The sequence below is a fragment of the Phasianus colchicus genome, chromosome 3 (genome assembly GCF_987193195.1).
Source record: "Phasianus colchicus chromosome 3, bPhaCol1.hap1.1, whole genome shotgun sequence".
NCBI classification, from domain to species: domain Eukaryota; kingdom Metazoa; phylum Chordata; class Aves; order Galliformes; family Phasianidae; genus Phasianus; species Phasianus colchicus.
The window spans coordinates 76816862-76839162 of record NC_143438.1 but is presented as its reverse complement, the minus strand read 5'-3'; the positions used below and the strand labels follow the sequence as shown (position 1 = coordinate 76839162).

Here is a 22301-nt window from a genome sequence, read left to right as displayed (position 1 = left end):
GCCTACAGACTGGGAGAAGAACACACTGAAAGCAGCTCTGCTAAGAAGCACTTTGAGGCCCTGGTGTATTAAAAGCTAGACATGAGTCAACACTACACACTTGTAGAAGTCCAACAGTATCCTGGGCTATGTCAAAATAGAGGTGGCCAAGGGAGAGGGAGGTGACCATCAGCATCTGCTCTGACCTCATAGGACTCTCCTTGGAGTACTGTATTCATGCCTGGTGCCCCTAGGACAAGAAAGATGCACAACTGTTGGAGCAGATTCAAGAGGAGGACTACAAAGATAATCAGAGGGCTGGAGCACTTCTCCTATGAAGGCTGAGGGAGCTAGGCTTTTTCAGCCTGGAGAAGAGAAGGTTCCACAGAGACATCATTATGGCCTTCCATCTTATAAAACAGGAGAGAAACCAACTATTTTACAGTCTGACAGAAGGTTTGTTTTGTGTGTTTTTTTTTTTTTTTTTTTTTTTTTTCCCCCAACTCAGAGACTAATGAGGCATTGGAATAGATCTTCTAGATGTGGACCAGGTTGGATGGGGCCCTGGCCAACTGATCCAGTGGGTGGCAACCCCTGACAGCAGGGGTGTTGGAACTACTACATTATCTTTAAGGTCCCTTCCAACCCAGGCCATTCTGTTAAAAAAATCATTTTTTCTACTGATATTTTGATGAATTTATCTGCCACTGCATCTTTACTACAGGAGTTCACTCATTCTTTCATTAAAAATTATACACCATATATATGTATCAGAGTATTGCAAAAAAAAAAAAAAAAAAGTTTTTTCTTTCTGCAGTATTTCAAGGCTAGTTTTCCAGAAACTAGAAAGAAAACTGAAACAATAGTTAAAACATAACTAGAAAGAAACAACAAAATTAGAGATGAGAAGACTAGGGAGAAGGGTAAGAACAAAGGAGAGAAGAAAACACCATTGCCAAATTCTTCAGCACAACACCAGCCAATATCAGATTATGATCTTGCCTAATTTTTAAAAGGCATAGTTTCTGTAACATGCAATTTCAAAACAGACAAAGTCTTCAAATATCACAAGTACATCACCAAAACCAATTTTAAAGAGCTAAACAATAGGATAAATAAAGTAACACATCGTTACTGTGATGCACACTTTCTAAACAACTCAATTGAAAAAAACTACGACAGCAGCAGCTCAGAAAGTCAGACAAGAACATAGCCCTGACTTTGAAATGAAGCATCAAGAAAAAAAAGCATATAGTTTATTGGAGTCCTATCTACAATCACTCTAGAAAGGCACACATCACTTCTCTACTTTCAAAATATGTGTGTTCAGCCAGTCATTACAATTCCAAATAGTCATCTGAGTTTGAAGTCTAGCAAATTTTTACCTGTTTGATGATCACCATAAAAGCACTTCAGGGACCTGAACTCCCTGAGATAAGAATGAGAATTACTCTAATTTTACCTTGAGTAGCTGCATTCATGAGCCACTGTAGTTATGTTCTCAGCATCCAGACTAACTTGCTTTGAACTAACACAAACTAGAAAAGAGTATTGAGAAGCTGGACCTAGCACCAAATAACTAAGAAAAGATGAACTTAAAAGAGTGACAGTTCAGTAGTAAGAACTCTGGCTTAAGCCTGTCTTAGGACTCTGCTCTACTATACACTTATGTGTTTTCTTTAATTGACTCAGACCACATACACTACATTTCAGAAGCTTATTCACAATTTCAGGAGAAAAGCACAGCCTTTATTCCCCAGAGTTGAACAAAACCAAGAAAAGTCACATCTTCAGTACCTAGAATTCAAAAAGCAGAAATTTGTTTTGAATTTCAACTTCAATTCTAGCCCATACTAAAGGCTTTCTTAAATTCCCAATAGGAATCAAGCTAATGGAATGCATCTTGCTTTAATACACATTCTCTGACTCTCTCCAAAGTACTGTCACAGACTTCACAGTCATTAAACCATATCATTTCAGTTTACTGTAGCAGTAAGAGTTAAGTCTTCCTTATCTCTTATAACAAGAACGGCAAGAAATCAAATAAACCTATTCATAAATTCTCATTTTTATTTTATCCTGACCAGCTCCATAAGCATTCAAAATAACCATGATAGGCTTCTCCCATTTTAATGGGACCTCTACAAACCCATATTTATAGGTTTATTTCCAGTGTATAACAAGACAGATGACTCTCACTTCAGTTTCCCTTAGTAACCACAAACGTGAAAAGCTGACTGCAGTACAGTTTGAGGGTCATTTCAAGAACAGAACAAGCAGAGAAAGGCTCCATTTTCAGATACTGCTGGAGGATGAGATCTGTACTGCAAAAGGTATGGATCTATGAGAATTATTAGAAGGCAGCTGTAAGGTCAGTACCAAAATATAGCCAACCTTTCCCTACCCTGAAAAAAAAAAAAACAAACAACCACCTTTGTTCTATTTTTTCCCCTCCTGATTTCCTGATCCCCACAGTTTATTAGCAGTGCTGAAAGCAGGCAACATGCACGTGATTTTAACTAATATTATTTACTGTTTCTAACTGATTATGTAAAGCTGAACCATTTAACATGTTGATTAGTCTGGTGTTGGCAGGTGGTTTTTTTTTGAAAAAAAAAAAACAGGAAGTTTATAAAGAAGAGATTTAAAAAAGCATTACTCAAGTACTACTAACTATCTAATTGCTCATTTAATTTTTTTTTTTTTAAATAAGCCATCAGGTATACAGATTCTAAGATTAAAGGCAATGCATATCACCATTTCACCTATATTTTCTAAAGAAACTAAATTTGCACTTGTTTTGCAATGACATTTTAATAATCAAGCAGCAACTTACAGAATATTCAATCGTCCCCTTAGGCTTTTGAAAAGACATTCGTCGCCCATCTTTCTTGTCTGCCGTCTTCTTCTGGCCAGTGTCTGAAAGAAATTGAGGCAATGCGCGTGTTAAATTCATTTTCCTCTCAGCACTGTCACAGGCTGCTGACTACAGCCCCGTGGGCAGACATCTAATTCACTGGTTACACAGCTTGCTCCCAGTGATTCTGCCTAACAGAGAGCCAGCTGCTGGGATAACGACTTCATTCCCTTGCAATGCTTTAAGCATTTGACCAGTATAAAGCACCGATAACTAGGAATCAATTAACAGCCTAAGTACTTGCTAGTATCCAGGAAGCTATTAAAGAAGAAATACTAAAGAGGCAATCTACCCCATTAGACTTCTGGAAGTACTGTGTTTAATCGGTTTTCTGTTACAGCCAGTCTGCTTGCATCTAGTGTGCAGGTGGTCTGCAGTTCCGGTGCGTTTGAACTAATCAGCTTCTTTAGGCTGCATGCTGTTTGGTAAGGACAGAGTATTTAAAGCTTTCGTGTGAGATGAAGAGCATTTATATTTAAGTTCGGAATTATCCTGTATGTAGCAAACATTAGCAAATACACTCTATGAATAAAGCACTTATGAATATAAAAATTTAGTAAGATATTAAATAAATAACACAGGAATATTCCTTTTATTGCTGCTTCTTATCTTGATGACCTCCATTTCATGAACCAATTGACAACATGTGCTTCAAGTATATTATAGTTTTTGACTAATCAGCTTGATATCATCATGATTAAGACAACAAAAGCATATTTACATGATTCAACAGGAATTATTTAATACTACATCTTTAGAAAAGTTTATTTTTAATATATCCATCTATGGGCAAGTGTTTCTTGTTTTTTTTGTTTTTGTTTTTTTTTTAAAAAGATGATTCTATTAAGTTGCACCTCTGCTACAAGGCTTCCATCTTCAACAGTAACATATCTGCTTCATAGGATCCCAAAATATTTAATGAATGAGATGTCATGTTTCCATGCTGCACTGACATTACAGTATTGTTTCAAAATATTCAAATTTCTATTGCCATACCTGAATATATTCAATTCAACATTTCAAAACACCTTGAAAACAAGAAACAAACCTTACAAAACATTCTTCTGCAATACCTTACCACACAGAGATTGAGGGCAGAAAGCATGCTTTGTATTTACTTAAGCTGAGATAATACATACTGCAAATTTGCAGCAAGCTTGACTCCTACACATCACTGTTTTTAATTGATATCCTGACACCAGCACTGGAAAAGAGACTGAAGAATGCTTGCAGGAATTACACCTCCTATCCCAACTCCCCCAAATTTATACATAGGTAGTTGAAGCTATCAAGATACAAGGGAAAAAGAAATGCAGCACAGATTGCTTTCTATTTTTTGTCACTGCAGAACTTCCTAAGCAATCTAAAACTTCATCAAGTTTTTTACATCTGTAACAGTACTTAAGCTGTAGAGGACCATAGTAAAAGCTACTTCCAGCAAACAATGTTAAATACTTTAAAAGGGAGTTGTCAAACTAATTCCACATTTTATATGCACACAGGTCGCTTCTAAAGCAATGCCTCTTATTTATTTCCATGGAAACTTATCAGATACAAACAGCACAGTAGCACTGACAGAGCAAATTCTCAGCTACAAAACAGTATGTTTCAACACAGTCACCACCAGTAGCTATGCATTATTGCCAGCCATGAACAAAAATCAACATGCTGCACTCAAATCTGCACCAGCTGAGGTGACACACTGTTTCACAGCTGCTATGACAGTGTCATTTCTTAGGAAGATTTTTCCCATGCAGTCCATCTTTCATCAGCCCAAACCAATAGGAGTCAGAAGGCTCTGAATCTAGACTACATGGTAGATAAGGTAGGACAGTCCAGGCAAGACAGGTAATGTACTTCCAACTGTTATAGGGCCTAGGAAGATTCAACCTCTACTGTCTTATCACCAACACTGACCCCAACATTGTAGATCAACATAATAAAGTAAAAGGCATTAATTTCAGAGCAGCCCTCATATTAAAAACTAAGCGAGCAGGAATGCTCCCATACTCGCAAGAAAAACTTTTGATACATAGACTAATTACGGTAAGTTTTAATAGCTATGATCAACAATGAAGATGTTAAACCTACTTTCAAACACACTCTTGGAATTCTGAGTCTGAAAAACTGTAACTTGGCATCCTGGCATCTTCATTCAATACATTAAAAGGTACGTCCTCACTAAATTACTATTTGTATCTTAAAAAGAACAAAACAAAAAAGTATCTAAAAGAAACGTTCTCTTCTTCCAGATCAAGTATTTTCTTGCCACAGCTCCTACCTGACCTTGCACAACAGGCACACCCTTGGCAAAGTGTGGAAAACTGCCAACAGCCACTAGACCTGTAGCTGTTCCAAGTTTTCCAATCTTATTAAAACTTCACCAGCAGCCTCATTTTCTGTCCACAGCAGTTCAGTTCAAATACTCTTACACAAAAGAGAAAAGATGCAGTGAGACAAAATGAATTCAGTCAGGACCCCATACATACCTTAAAAATCTATACATTGAGTAGTCTCTATTAGAAGAAGCATCTTTATCTGCCACCATTAGCTAGAAATATATAAATCCTGTATATAAAAGTGACATATATATACACACACACTTCATTTGCATGTGTCTTTTTTCCTTCCTAGTCCATACTTGCTTTTCAAAGCAGATGGACTCACTGTGCATCACAGACTTCAGTGCACTCAGGTAACTTAAGAAAAATAACAGCAACCAGGGCAGGGAAAGAGCCTGCTGTGAGCACACGTATGGAAAGCAGATCCCAGGAGCTCTCACAGCACAAGGTACTCAGAAGCATATATATTTTTTTTAATTTCCTTTTTAAATGTACATCCCCTTCCATGCCTAAGGCAATAATTCTGACCCTTACTTCAGTGCCCACTTGAATTCTTTCCCTCTGTGATAGCATTATTTCCTGCTCCCCATTTGGATACAGGATGCTTCACTTCTGACTTCGATCTAACTCTCCTAAGGCTAGAAGAGATAGATGCAAATAGCACTAAGCTATGTTTGTGCCAACCCTCTGGCTGGCAAAGCACAGGACACTGCTATTTAGACTCCAAATCTCCATCAGTACCAAATGCTTAAGCTATCTATCTGTTCATTGGGAATCTGTACATGTCACCAAAAGTGTCATGAACTAGGTGGTATTTCAACTACGGAAATGAGCCAGAGTAGTAGAGATATGCATTCTATATCCCTGATGGCATATTGTAAAGCCTCCAGAACTCTCATGCTGAATGAGTAGGCTGTTTATTTTTCAGAGGAAAGTCAAATCATCTTTCAGCAATCCTTGTATTCCTAGTGCTCTAGGAGGCAAGGGAAAGCTGAAACAAGTGTCAGAGCGGGATGCGGGGATCTGAGAAGACCCCAGTACCAATGTGAATCAGTCTTATCTTTTAATTTACTTCCCTGGTGAAAACACTGTTCCACATGAGCTCACCTTAGTAAGCCGCATGCAATCAGTCAACAGTGAGCCTGGTGTTCTCAGAGCTCAGATGTAAGAAAGAACTGATACCATTAATCACACTGTGTCATGCAGGACCGCAGAAGTCTATGCATTCAGGAAGTGCACTTGTTAAATGTTATCAGATCTGTAACAACAGCACTTCATACAAACAAAACTCATAACTGTTTTCTCATGACTGTTTATAAGCACGTAAAAAGCAGGAGTCAAGTCAATGGGGGTGGATTCTTTTTTGTGACAAGTAAAAAGAGAGCACAGGGCAAAGGGCAGGAACTGTAACACAGGAAGTACCATACTAACACAAGAAAGAACATCACTGCCACAGCGACTGTACACTGGAACAGGCTGCTCAGAGGTTGAGAGGTTTCCTTCCCTGAAAATACTCAAAGTCTGCCTGGATACCTCCCTGTGAGATCTGCTGCAGGGAACTGCTGTAGCAGGGGGTTGGACTCTATCTCTGGAGGTCCCTTCCAACTCCTGCAATTCTGTGATTCTATGAAAGTGAGACATTTGTAACATTTGAGTTGATGCTTTAATTCTAAAATGCTCTTCAGTAGGACTGTGTCTCTACCACACCCTGAAGTCTTGAAGCAGAAGAGTAGGTGTCACATCCACAAATAAGAAAGTATTTGAACTGTGTAGGACTTGCAAGACTAGCACTAGGGAGATATAGAGGAGCAAAATGACATCTACCAACATACAGTGCGAGTGCTGGATGCAAGTATACAGAAACAGAAAATGAGATGAGCAGAGCAAGAGAACTGTGAACACAATCATCAACAGAACTAGAAAGCAGGACTCTCATTATTCCTATGCATTTGTTTATGCAAAGTAGGAAAAAAGAATTTTAGAAACATTATGTTTGAGGAACAAAAGAGCTTTTGATAAGGGAACTTTGACCTTAAAATAATCAACTGAATAGTAAATAACAGTTAACAAAATTTTAAGACCACTTTCTAGGTAAAAAAAAAATTAATAAGCTAAACAAGCATACTAGAAAATAAAGCAAGCTCAACAAGTCATCAATTAATTGAAATTATTTGCAATTAGTAGCTGAGTTTATTAGGATTAAGAAGATGGAATTAAGACTTTTTTATTATTACTGCAAACAAGAACTGTACATTATACATTAGATTTGCATGAGTTTAAAAAGAGAGGCAGAGGCAGCAGACTCGTTAAATGCTTGTCAAGGACAATCTTTTGCAGGATCTTAAAAAAACACCAAAAAACAGACACAGAACATATGGGGTAAAGATTAAGAAGTGAATCACATAAGGAAGTAAGAAAAGTAATCTTGCTTTGGAAGATGCTCTAATACATTGTTATGTAGCACCATGTAAAACAACTTTCTAATTGATATAACAGAGGAAGAATCGATAGCATACTTCATTAGATTCATTCCACTCAGTAGCAATTAGATCTTTAAAATCTTTTTGTTTTTTTTTTTTTTATGAAAAAAGTTTTAAGAAATCTTTATAATCTATAAGGCTTGGAGACATGTTCCCCCACCTTGCCCCTGAATTTTAAACAGCAGAGGCAGCATCTCAGCAGAGCCTTTGACTCCTCTGCTTCCGCAGTTAGAAAATGATACTATTTTCAGTTAACTCTCAATGCCTTCGGGAGCTGGGGAGGAGGTGGGGGGGAAGGAAAAGAGACCCAAAAGTAGGCTACAAGATGCTATGTTACAAACTTGCTAGATGAAGTTTCAGCAGCCCAGACCAAGGCAGCACCATAAACAATGCCCTCTTCAGTCCTCTTGCTTATGCTAAGCAGCTGCTTCTCACACTGTGATTTAGACTTTCCTACCCAGTCATGCTCTCAAAACCCCTGATTCTTATCACTGCTCTCGTGATTCCTTTTTTTTTCTCCATTCTTCCTTAATGAAGAGCCCCAAACTAACTGCATGTAAGACCTTGTTAATGCTGCATCAGCACTTCAAGCATTTCATAACAGCTCTTTCCTACAGCACGAACTCAACACTAATTCATCTGGTGATCCCCATGGTAACACAGTGTCCTCCTGCTATCCAGTCGGGAGTACAGCACTTAAGCAAAAATAATTAACCACACGACTTGAGAATTAAAAAAACAAAACAAAACAACCAACAAACCACATTCAGCAGAATCAGATTTAAGGCATCCAGTATTAGCAGGGCTCTTCTCCAAACTATCAGAAGACCCAGCCAGCTCCACACACAGCTCTTCTGTCACTTATGCCACATTGACTTTCTTCTGAAAGAACGTTTCACAATCAGGGTAAACAGAAATGCTTCAGGTTTTCAGATTATGCCACAGGGTGTGTTAGTAAGTTTCCTTCCCTGTTTTCCCAAAGTCCACATATATAGTTTAACACATCAGAGACAACACAGCTGCAGCTCCACCTACTTCTTGAAGATCAAATCTATGTGATAACAAAACATGCAAGTCAAAAAAAAGTGAATACTCTACTAAGATGGAAAAGGAAGTCAGAAATGCTTGGAAATGAACAAGTTTAATTGTCCTTCACTTTCAGATATTTGTACATTGCAGACCAAATCAATGCAATTGCACATATGCAGTTTGGATAGCAAGAAGCAAAAAAACAAAACAAAAAAAACAAACAAACAAAAAAAAAAAACAAAAAAAAAACCAAGCAATCTTTAGGCCAGATTTTTATGATGTTACACTTGGCCTTTTCATGTTTAAGACAAAGGCATTTCTATGCTGCCTGTCCCCCTGCCCCCCAAGAACACAAAATCAGCAAGCTTATCCTATTGATGTTGCAGACTTGTGCTCCAAAACTGCTCTGCAAATGTGCAAATAGATCTGCTATGCATGTGAAATTATAATCAACACTTCTGTAGATACCTTACTGTACACATGAACTGAGGGCAGCAGTCAACATACTCAAGGGCAGGATCGCCACTCAGAAGAATGGAGACACACTGAAAGAAGGGGCTGAAGGAAACCTTATGAAGTTCAGAAGGACAACAGTGCTCTACATGGGAAAGAGCTCCATGTGCTATGCAGGCCACCTTTCCATGTCTGACCCCAACAGAACATTAGCTTTAAAACTGCTTTAACGTTAGAAACTGCTTTTTATCTTTTTCCAGTTAATTCTTGCACAGCACATTAAAACAAGAAGCGCAATACAGTCAAGGTTATGTTACTAGAATGAATTGTACCTAGACTATAAACTAACCCATAAATGACTAGAATACAAACCACACTTCAGTAAAACATCTCATATCAGAACCCTATTGTGTGGTAAAGACTGGATTAAAAATTGTCAACTATGCCAAAGACTAGCAAAAGGGAAAAGAGAAACAAATTAACAGAATAGAGGGATATACTAATGAGTTCCCAATGGACTAGTCTTAAAAGCAATTTAATCACACATTAGAGAACAGACTTAGAAGCTGATAGCACATCAACAGCAGAGGAAGATCACAGCAACAGGAGGAATTCTGCATTCAAAAAGCCTGGAGAAAGCAAATAAGGTGAAACGTAGCAGTATACAGCACAAAGTGAAGCAAAAAGTCATTTAATATCACATATGCAGGGAACACGATTTCTGATATAAAACAGCGGCACACAAGTCTGAAAAGATGGTGCATATATTAACATATCACAAGATGACTGAGTCATCAGCCTGATATGTTCCAAGATTACATTTTCTTCTTATGCCTCTATCAAGTAAAGTATTTTCAGACGTGAGAGAGAAGCACTGATGTCTTACTAAAGGGTGCTGGTACATTTTACATATACACACTGATCTAGATGAAGTACAAGAAAGCCTGGAGAACTGCTGCTCCTCAGAGTGAAGCTTCTACCATGCTTTATCATAGACCTGTTAAACTTAAGTTCCTAGAAGTTAAGTATGTAACTGGCATGAAGTGAGAGAATAACTGACCTTTTCTTTCTTAAAAGAGGTAGAATGTAATTTTATTACTGCTTTATCCCAAATCTTACAGTAGGACTTGACAAATATGCTACAACTCTGCCCTTTGTATTTCTACTGCTCTGCTGCTACTCCACTGCAGTACAGAGCAGGTACAGGACACATGGCTGACTGGATATACTGCACATTGTTATCAGTCAAGAGCTGATATGACAGAAGTGTCAATAAATCCACAGGCCACTTGGCTGAAAACTGAACAAACAATTGAGCCCAGGGGAGAAAACAACACAAGGTCTCTAAAAGAAGGCAGCAAGAACAATTCCCCTTACAGACTGAGCAAGAGGATACTCTGAACTAGGGAGTTCTGAATGACTGATTCTCATTTCTTCAACTTCTGTACCTAAAGATAAACTGCAGGAAGTCAATACTGCTTCTGATGTTTGGCTCCTCCCTTCACAAATGGGCTGCGGACATAATGAGGGGAGAACATCTGGGAGGGGCTATGAGTAATATACCACTGTTACCTGGAAGAAAATTCCTCAGCGTCCCTTACACTTCCAGCCACGCTCTCTTCTGTAGCAGATTAAACAAAAGGCATATTAAGTTAAGACACGCTGCTAGCTCATTTCTATAAGTTATGTATGAATCAAACTCAAACCAAACTGAAAGTTCAAGTTAGTAATTCTGCAGTGAAGATAATCCTTAAGGCTTTAGGGAATGTGTGATTAAGTCACATCTTAAAGCAAATAAAAATGCACATAACTTCACTATAAGAACACCTACGATACACACCAACAGACATGACAAAAGCAACACAGCTACCAAGCTGTGTGGTGCTGTCAACACACTGGAAGGAAAGGATGCCATTCAGAGGGACCTTGACTGGCTTGAGAGGTGAACCCACAGAAATCTCATGAAGTTCAACAAGGCCATGCACAAAGTCCTGAACTTGGGTCAGGGCAATCCCAAGCACAAAGACAGAGAACGGACTGAGAGAGACTCTGAGGAGAAGGTTCTGGAGGGGTGTTGATGAGAAACTAAACGTGCTGGCAACATTCATTTCCAGCCGAGAAGGCCAATGGTATCCTGGACTGCTTTAAAAGAGAGGTGATCAGCAGGGCAAAGGAGGAGACTTCCCCCACCTACACTGCTCTTGTGAGACCCCTTTGGAGTCTCTGGAGTGTGTGTACTGGGAGCATCAGAGCAGAGCAAAACAGACGTAGAACTGTTGAAGCAGGTCCAGAGGAGGCCACAAGGATGCTCACAGGATTGGAACACCTCTCTTATGAAGAAAGGCTGAGTGAGCTGGAGTTGTTTAATCTGGAGAAGGCTCTGAGGGGACTTCACTGTGGCCTTTCAGTACCTAAAGGGGCCCACAAAAATGCTGGGAAGGGACTCTTTATCAGGGAGCATAGTAAAGGACAAGGAGTAATGGATTTCAACTCAAAGAAGAATGGTTAAGATTAGATACAAGGAGAAAATTCTTTACTTGGAGTGTGGTGAGGCACTGGTACAGGCTGTCCAGAGGCTGTGGATGCCCCATCCCCAGATGTGTTCAAGGCCAGGCTGGATGGGACTCTGGACAATATGATCTAGTGGAAGGTGTCCCTTCCCACAGCAGAGTTGGAATGAGATAACCTTTAAGGTTTCTTTCAGCCCAAATCATTCTGTGATTCTAAGATTCCATTCTAAAATTTCCTCTCTAAATCCAAGCCACACATACATACCAGCTCCTTGTAGAAGTTACCAATGGACTATCTTTAGGAGTAATATTGTAAAACTTACATGGTTTGTTCCTGCCTCAGAAAGGAAGTATATGCTGAAATTACTGATAGCATTGGTCTTAAAGTTGGATAGTTCCTCTAGAATTTGTTTCTCTTTACATTTTTTTTTTCTTTTTAAATCTTCTAACACACTCATTAGAAGACAGAATATATTTGTAAAGTTACTTCACTGGCATGGTTGCATGACACAAACAACATGAACTGGTCTAACAGGTTTACAGCCTCTTAGGGCACTATTCAGTCTCCCAACCTCACCTTTCTCCCTTCCAGGAAGGGACAAAATCAGTTCAGTGCATACCTGAAGGAGGATACAGGCTCACAACATCTATTAAAATACAGTATTTGACCAGAATTGCTTCCCTGAACTTTGATATCTTACAGTGCACTACATATGCTCAAAGCCAAATAAGAAAACAGTAAATACAGATTTAGTAGTATTACATGAACAAAACTGAGATACTTTAAGATGCAAAAATAAAAGGAATTGAAAAGAAAGATATATTTGTTTCAAAAATCAAGGGTTGGTCCATTTCACATGAAAGTATGAATAAGCTTATGTATGGAGGAACTATTCTAAGAAAAAACACACAGTCATAACTGAACCATGTGAAGAAAATAAGCACTGAAGAGATCAATCAGAAAGTTACAAGGGAAAAAAAAAATGCAGGAGTAGAAGGGCTGAATCCAGAACACTGCATAGAGACAGAACACTTGGAACAGTTAGAATTTACCATTAAGGTTTAAGTTAGGTTCACAGTACCCACCTTTGAGTTGAAATCCAACCTCTCCTTTAAGTACTGTAACTGCTGCTACAGCTTCACAGCACAGCACACCACCACCACGGCACAGGTGGTTTCCAAAGCCCAGCAAAACACTTGCTACAGGAAAAATTCTAAATTTGATGAGAATTTGCTTCTGTCTCTAAGTGATCTAAGCCCTGTGAAGAAGACAGCATGGAGAGCAAAGATCTAACTGCCTCACACAGCATGCTTTGCCTGGGTTAGGACAACTCAAGGAATGTTTCTGTCAAAAAGGAATGTCAGATTCTGTGCATGCAAAAATCCATCTTGCATTTCAGAATAGTAATCATCCTTCACTAATGCTGACATTAAATATTACACCATACAAATATTTTGGGAAATACACTCCGTGCTCAAAGCCAGAGGGAAAAAAGAAATACATCAAGATACAGTCCAAACTAATCCTTTGCTCCTGAGCAGGAGGAAAAACAGCCACAGGAGCTTCTTCCTCCAAGTCATCATGTATTACAGGAGATGCTGCAGACTTTTCAACAGCTGAACACCTGGCCTTAAAACTGACTGAAGACACCTGAAGAGTTTTACTGTCATTCTGCATCCACAAAAGAATATTAGCAGTCTCTGTTAATGAGCCTTCAACAGTTTGTGGAGGATTTATTCAGGGTATTTTAATCTCATTGCTGAAATACCTTGCTGTCTTCTTCTCACCGTTATGTCTTCAGATGGGGGAGAAATAAGGCAGAAAGTGTAGCACTGTAAACATAGCTCGACTCCTGTGATCCTTTCTGTACAGCAGAAGGACAGCATCATCTACATCTCACTCTGCACAGACACTTAACTGTTGCAGTAAGATCTTGTTTCTTGTCATTTAAAAAAAAAAAAAAGTTGTTTTACTTATTCAAAGTAGCTGAAGGAACAATGACACTTAATGGTCTTCAACATTACTATTCAACAGAGATCTGACTTCAGTCCCACTTACAGACTACGATAAACATGTGATCATCCACTTAACACAGAGCTGCTCGACACAGAAATTAAATATATGATTCCTACTCATTGTTAACCACCCTGCAGACTTCTGAAAGACATTTTCACAAACAGCTTTATACAGCTTTCCTTCCAAGCAGTCCCCAGACACACTGCTTTCACCAGCTAAGGCACGGGTTGTTTCCTCAGCCCAGCCTGTAGCATTACCTCCCTGGAGCCCTGACTGCCTCCACACCCGCGTGCACACGCTGCCCACACCTCTGCTCCTTGCGGCACACCTGGCCAATCTGGATGCAATACCCTTACAGCCAGGTGAAGAAAGGGGGAAGATTTGACCGAAGAGTAATACAAAAGTCACTTGCTGTTTCCTCACTGACCCGAAAGGCAGCTGTACTACTTCTGATCTTTCTGAAGTACTTCTGCAAGTTCCCCAGAAACACGTGGAAAGCAGGAACTGCCTGCGCAGGAGAGAGCGCACAAGCGAGCGAGCCCGTCCCGCAGCCGCTTCTGCCCCAATCAGCAGCACTACCGGGCAGGCGCGTGGGAGGCGTGAGCGAAAGTCAATACCACAGCGCTGCCAGCGCCACGAGGACCCGCGGGAACGCAGCGCCGGGCGGCCCCGCCGGGGCAGGTGCTGAGGCGGCCGCCGGGCGGTGTGACAGCGCCAGGCCGCGGCCCACGGCCTCCCTCGGCCGCCTTCCCCCGCCCGGGACGCCTCCCAGCCGGCCCGCGCCGCCGTGCCGCCACCCGTCCGGCGAAGCTCCGAGCGCGGCGGCGGCACCGCGCGGCCCGCCTCTCCTCCCTCCCGCGTTCCGGACCCGTGCCGGGACGGAGCCCCGCTCCGCTCCGGACAGGCCGCGCTCCGGGCCGGCCCCGCCGCCGGGCGGCAGCAGGGAGGCGGCGCGGCTCGGCGGGGCGCGCGGCTCTGCCCCTCGGCCGGCCCGGCCGCCCCCGGCCCCGTCCCCGCCGGTACCTGGCGCGGGCTCGGCCGGCTGCGGGACCGCACAGCTCACGCCGTCCTGGAAGCGGACCTGGCGGAGGCCGCCGGGCACGGCCGCCCAGAGGCGGCTGGCGGTGCCGCGGAGCAGACGGCCGCCCTTGCCGGTGAAGGCGGTGAGGTAGTCCATGGCGGAGGGGCTCCCGACGGCCGCGGGGACCACCGCCAGCCCGCACGCTCAGCTCCGCGCGCCCGCCGGCCCCGCTTCACAACTTGGGGAAACTTCGGGGCTCGGCCCCGCCTCCATTTAAAGGAGCCGCGGCGCCGCCGGAGCCGGGTGCGGGCGGGCCCGAGCCGCCAGCGCGGGGCTGGGAGGTGCGGCCCCGCGGGAGCTCCGCGCCGTGAGGGAGCGGCGGCCGCCTCAGCCGGAGGACGCGGGATGCCGGCCCTCGGGGCGCCTCCCGAAGTGACTTCACATCCCGCGTGCCTCAGAGTTTCTTCACAGATGCACGGCGGGCAGATCTCGGAGTCCCATCCGCTCCCAGACCGGCTGGTGTTTGCCCGCCCCACAGCTGACCGCTGGCAGCCACAAGCAGGAGCAACGGATGCCTGGATCTCTGCTACTTTTGTAGCCAGAACACTTGGGACACTGCTTCCTTTTAACGTCAAGATACATGCGCGTACCTGTGAACTTATCTGCAGTCCAAGGGGTTTAGTTAGACGCTGTGCAACCTCTTTGCTGTACAGTGATGTGCTGGTTAGCTTCCTGCTGACTTTAAATTTTCACACCTCTGCTTCCCTTCGCTAAGGAGAATGAAAATGATCCCTGAGATCACAGAATCACAGAACGGCTTGGGTTGGAAGGAACATTAAAGCCTACCCAGTTCCAACCCTGTCGTGTGAGCTGGGGGCTGCAGATCAGGCTGCTCAGGGCCCCATCCAACCTGGCCTCCAGGGATGGGGCATCTCTCTGGGCAGTCCTCTAACAGCTGTAATTGTCAGGGTACTTCACCACTGCAAAAGCAAGACCAGATGCCACACTACATGCTTTTGCTGGTTTGCCTTAGATCAGTCGTATTCCAAGACTTTCCTGCCACATGGGAAACCACCACTGTGCTGGTCCAGACAGGTCGCCCCTGCATTCATGGTGGTGAACTGTGAGGCCTTACTCAGCCTTTCAACTCATGGAGCCACTTCAGACTTGTAGTAGAACTTAACATAGTGTATATACAAATATTTCTTTCTTTTTGAAAATATCATTTGATTTGTGGTGTTCATCTGTACATTTGCATTCTTTGTGCACACAGTTCTTGGAACTTTCAAGATTTAAAGAAGTCACACCAATTAGAACATATTCCAGCATTTTTTTTTTTTTTTTTTTTTTCTTTAATAGAGAAAAGTATCTCCTGCATTCAATTTCAGGAGTGACATCTGCCTTAAGATGTGTGTTCTACAGACGGTGAGGCCAGAAGTAAGATTATTATATTTACTACCTGTGCCATAGATGTTACGAACACAGAACAGTAAATTAATGTTCTTATATTCCAGTCAGAGCGTGATGCAATTATATGCTACATCTAGCTGCAAATGAAAGCATTGTTTAATAAAAAATGCTCTTGTTGAGCCAAGTCTATTGTGTGTAGGCAGAACAGAGGAACAAAGTGCTGAGCTATCTCAACTCCTATTCACTTGTAGCAGCTGCTCAATTAAATCAGAGTTTAACGTCAGCATTTTGGAGTGCTGATTTCTGAGGGTTACTTGATGTAAACGGTACACTCAAATCAACTCCTCTACTAGTAAAATCAGTTCCTGCTCAGGAGATAACAACGTTCCATTTTCATTTTTCCCCAAATAAAACATTTCACTGAACTAAAATGATTTTTCAGCAGAATTAGCTCTCTCTCTCTCTCACCCCTTGCCCTCCTCTGAAAAACCTGCCAGTAGAAATGAATGTGTGATCTGTCAGTTCCAGAATTGATGAATAAATCAGGAATTGCAGAGTCACGCACTACGTGGTCCAAGTACCACTAGATGTTTGGTATATAAACTATCCTGCCTACCAGATTTCTCCTGCCCTAAACACGGTAATTAGTTTTCATTTCATTTCAGTGTTTCTACTGTCAGCAGTGAAAAAACTATAGTCAGCCTTTTGCTCTGCTTATTCTATTGTTAGAGAAAGTATACCAATGTTTTTGCACCAGAAATAAGCTTAAAACTGGTGCTCAGATGCCTGAAACTTTGAGCTGGCTAGTCCACCAGTATTATAGCCACATATGCATCTCTGTTATTATATTTCCTTCTATTGACCTATTCCGTGAGCAACGTATGCCCTTTTTGTCATAAAACTAAACCAAAAGTAAATATTTTTGTTAATATTTATGATAATTTTTACACTTGGATTGATCTTGAACATCTTTACAGATCAACATTTCTTCATCATGCTACCTTTATGTCCTCAGTGTCTAGAAACAACAGAATTTTTCTGAATATACAAAGTTCTAATAAGAACTTCTACAAGAACTTTGTATCTGATCTCTGAATGTGCAACAATGACATCTCCTTAGTATTATTTTTTTAGCCTGTGGTATTGGTGCAGAAAGTGTATCTCTGTTAACTCTACAATCCCTTAAACCTGGCTCTCCAGAAGAATGAGCTGTTTCTACCTTCCCTCAATTGTTTGTGCCTGTTACCACACTATCACAGAATCACAGAATGGCCTGGGTTGGAAGGATCATGAATCTCCAATCCCCCCTGCCGCTATTAGTGTAAGCACCAGCATCCATTTGGCTGGTGTGTTAACTGTACAGTAAAAATGATCCACTTAAAAATATCTTTTAGTTTAGTGGAAAGTAATTAAGCATATCTGTGTTTGTATTTTTTTTTCCTCAGGGTTAATATTATCAGCAGCTAGATCTCCAAATCTGGTTCATGCTGCAGCTATGTGTAAACACTCACGGAAGCAGATATCATAAAGCAGACAGCTGCTTGAGCTGCATCCTAAGAGAACTGACAGCGTAAGGATGAGAACATGGATCAGTTTTGATCAAATAAAAACACAACAAGAAAAGAAATATTTTCAAAGTCTGAAGGTAGAATTAATTGTATATAGAAGTATTTTAAAGGAGAAAATTTTTTTTAAAAAATGATGTCATAGCAAGTGTTACTGACATATAATTTCTCCGGGGACAGATACGTTGCTTGGGAAATTCATTCATAATATTTTGTTAATTGCAGTAACTAAATCCAGGCAAAATGCCAGTAAATGCTGAGCAGTTTCCTTAGGTCTCAGCCACTCACATGCTTGGTGTACAGGATATGGGCCTCTTGCTTTCCATCTTGCCACAGTTTTAGCACTACTAAGCTGCAGGCAAAAGGACAGAAGGCACTAACACAAAGCCTCTGTTTTATCTTGTAAGAAGCAAGATTTGTGCATACTTTCTGAGATGAAAAATCATGGTTTTGGTAATTTGGCAATCAGTCAGAACCAGTGTTTGTATATGTATTTGTATATAAGTAACCTATATGCAACTATGTAATTTTGACAGCCATAACCAAATGCCTCATCACTCGTTCTGGAGGCACCTATTCTCATTCGATGCTATGATGAGGCTGTTTGCCTCTAAATTACCATGTCTGGTCAAGATCCCATCCATTTACATGGTTGCAAAGCCTATAATGAATGGCTAAATTAGGGATTTGAATTAGAACATGAATAAAAGCATAACCTCTCTCTTACTAAAAACAGATTTCATTAAAAACTAATGTAAAGCAAGAATCGATTTTTTCTAGTGCAAAAGATAAACTCTTAAGAGAGAAAATCTACTGCATTTTGTTTCCAATGTTGTTTCAGTGAAAGATAAAGCAATGCAGAATGAATATGCAGTCACTGAAGGAGGAACTAGAACTAAGGCATGCAGAACTTCCAGATTCTCAGGCATATTTCCTTATTAAACCCTTTAATTTGAATGACGAAGTATGAAAGTACATAGTTCTAGAAGTAAAAATGGTTACACAAATTGATTTTTGTGAAGGTCCAAATAGTTCCAAAGTTCAGTGTTACTATAAACTTGGGAGAAATTGAAAAGAGATAACCAGTCGGTGACACTAAGTAAAGGAGTCTATTAAAAGCAGGTTATTTACTGAGAACCATCAGCTAGGGGTGTCTGTCCATAAAGGTTTCACAAAACTACATTCTCCTCTGAGATTAGATGCTGAGCAAGAAGGCAGCTCTCATCACCTACCTAATAGTTTCAGAAATTATAAACCTGGAATCTCAGACTTCAGAAGATAGGGCTATACTTCCATTTTTTATAACAAGCTCCTTATGACATTAGAATGAAATGGGGGATCAGTCTTTACCTCAGCCATGGATGCTGATCATTGTTCCACAGGAAATGGAACACTGAAAGAACAAGATAGAATAAGCAGGAGGAACAAGGGAATTTGCAGTCCTTTGTTGTAGGCTGCTGTATTTCGAGTATAGCTTATATATCTGCTTATTCCTGAAATAGCACTGAAAAAGACAGGACTTCACTACAGCCTCTCTTTTAGATTAGTCACTTTCTCAGTAGAAAACTAAGTCTAATTCCAACTTTATAAGTAATTCAAATCACTTTCAGTAAGGCTTTCGTTTCTTTTTATAGAAGCTATATAATGAAGGTACCACAACTAGACATGAGGTTTCTCCAGGCTGAGGAGAACATCTAGATAGCACCTCAGCCTCACCCTACAATGCACTTCAGCACCAAAGCCCCCAGTCTTAAGCACTGCTCCTTACATTTCATTTCATGACATGTAAGTATCATAACATCCTTTGTGTTTAGTTTTTTGTCTTATCAAATCTAAAAAGTTTTAAAAAGTCCAGCTGCACCATCCGACCTACTTGACCTTTGTCTGTATTGTGGCTACAACAGTTGTGCATGTCTTTGCTTGTTAGGCTATTCAAGTCAGACTATTTATACTTAGGGCAGCCCAACAAGTCCTTTTGCATTCTTACAGGAACCTCTGAGGGGAGAGCAACTTTTGCTTTTGTAGTCATATTTAAATCCCCTATATTGGCATACATATCATAGTGATGAAAATTTATATTAAGAATATGAAAATCAATAGAAATAAACATAAAATGAATGAGTGTATTTTACTCCATAATATATGCTTAGTTTCATCTTTCAAAATAGTTTGATCAGATTTCAGAAGTATTCCACAATTTTTGATGCTTTTGGGATCAACGAATTTCAGTTGTATGTGGACTGAATTTTCACATATTTAGGTAAATAACAACCTTTGTTTCCTTCAGTTAATTACCTTCCCTGAAAAATTATATCCCATAGTCACTATCCAACTCCAATTATGTGGCATTTAGCACTACGAGAATGTGTATTCTAAAACTAAATCTATACTTTCCTTATTTTCCCAAAGAATATTATGTATGCTCGGATGCAGAAATGGTCTGTTCTACAATAAAATATATCAGCATATGTTAGAATATCAAAGATACAAACATGGAAGTTCTCAAATTTGTCCCTGAGGACAAATGCAGATCTTGTTGGGACTTTTCCAAGTTTATGGCAGAACTTCAGTTTCAAGTGCAATTACACAGCTGTGTACATAGGCTACCATATCAAATAAACAGAAAGTGACCTCCAGATCTTCAGTTCATACTTACTCGGTCAATAAGAGCTTATAATGAAGGGAACCTTCTGTACTGTTCAGGGAATTTTATAAAAATTGATGCAGACCTTAAGAGAGATGCATGCACACGCATGCATATGCAGGCATCAATGCAGTTTAAGGAAGCTCACCAGGTAGAACACTAGCTGAACAAAGTTAATTTTCTGTAGACACAGATGTCTCCCCATCTTCATGTTATCATCTTACTGACTCTTTCTTCTTTCATCATGTGTTTTGAAACTGGATGTGGAAAACACTAACAATATAATTGATGACTCCGTAGTACATTTACTAGGTAATCTCATCCTCCATAGACACATGAACTATTAAAATGATAAATGTTGTTTATGAAAGCGGATCAGAAAATTGATTATTCACCAGATACTGAATCTTAGCCAGAAAGGCTTAACATTCTTTTGCTTTTTGCAGAACAACTCTAACTATTCTATCCTTAACAATCATTAAATGCTTATCATGTTGTTAATGGACTCTGCCCCCATAAGGAGGTTGCTGATACTTGTTCAGAAACAATAGAAACAGATTCCAACTCTCCACAGGCCTCTTTTCACTTTTAGATTGGTTCATAATAACCTAAAATGTCCCACTGGTAGGATACTGTTGTCAAAGCTCAGTTCCATAGCATGCCATTTCTGAAGGGTAAGCAATCTCAATAAAACCAAGATTTCAAATCAAATCATGGATTCATAAAAAATGTCTGCTTTAAAATCAGTGTTTTGTCACCTCATGACCAGCTGTATTTTACGTATTCATAGCAAGATCCACATATTTTAGAAAGCCAGACTCCTGCCTTGGGGGGAAAAACCTCACGTCAATAGCTGAAGTAATGAAAAGGTTCTGTCTGTCTGAAGATATAATTGACTGCTCATCACATACTCACATTATATTCATTTGGCACTAGATCAGTTTCCAATGCAGAAGAGATTCTGCTTTTAGTTCTAGATTCTGAATTGCAACCTTTATACACAAGATACAAAGAGATAAAGGGATCCTTTCCATGAATCTGAACAAAATGTTTCTGCTCAGAAACCTGGAGTTAAGAACAGCTGATTAACATCTTCATAACGCCAGTTCTAAGTGGGAATGCCATCTGAAGTAGAATGATATTCTTGAGATAAATGGGCCAAAAATATCATCAGATATTATCAGGAACCTGAATAAGGCTAATGGCAACAGCTGATCCTTCTGGCTGCAATTTTATTCCAGTAATAAGAGCTACTGATTCTCTTTTTTACTTGCTCCTGCTTTGGCAGTACATTTTAAGATTAAGTATTAGTTGAAAAAGAGTGAATTCCATTCCATTCTTTGTCACCTGGTATTTTTGTTGTTTTTTATTGATCTTTTCCTTAAGTAAAGTCAGTACATGGAAGTCTCCTGTACATACCTTTTCCTGAGCCATATAAATCCGTGCAGGACATTCCTGAAATATTCTTTTGAATGAAACACAAGAAGGAGTATGTTGATCTCAGTAGGAGGAAGTTCTGCTTTTTCTTCCTCGTTAAATCTTCCCTCTTAAGCAACATCTGCTCTCTCTCTGTCCCTCCCCCATTAGCACCATATCACAAGCATATGCCTGATTCATTTGCTCTGATAATATCATGTATAAAACCTGCAGAGCTTATTCACTCTGTCCTTTTGGGGTCAATGGCTACAATTTATCCTGAAAAATCAGATACTTTGCTTTTAGCTAGATAAATCATTTGGAAGCTGTCCATTACTGTATTATCTCTGAATTAAGAAACTATTTTATACACATTACTTGTTGCAGCCAACAACATTTCACAGCTTTACATTACTCTCTTCTCTCCCTCACTCCTTAATATCTTGTCCTTGATTACTGTCAGTTTCCCCCAGAGATGATTTGCAGTGTTTTCTCTCTTTCATTCAGCCACATTTCAC

General features: G+C 40.4%; 1 protein-coding gene across 14 annotated transcripts in view; it reads right to left on the bottom strand.

Annotated features, from left to right (window-relative positions):
• The window catches only part of OXR1 (oxidation resistance 1), a 244602-nt gene that overhangs the window by 54091 nt on the left and 168210 nt on the right, over nucleotides 1-22301 (bottom strand). For 6 of the 14 annotated variants that reach the window (XM_031591122.2, XM_090137899.1, XM_090137895.1 and 3 more), the window contains one exon: nucleotides 2816-2898. In XM_031591122.2, the coding sequence (XP_031446982.2) occupies nucleotides 2816-2898 (83 nt within the window). Of the gene's footprint in view, nucleotides 1-2815; nucleotides 2899-3188; nucleotides 3400-12796; nucleotides 12914-14154; nucleotides 14177-14750; nucleotides 15000-22301 lie in introns of those variants that run through there. The other 8 variants (XM_031591123.2, XM_090137903.1, XM_090137898.1 and 5 more) reach the window with 7 other exon arrangements.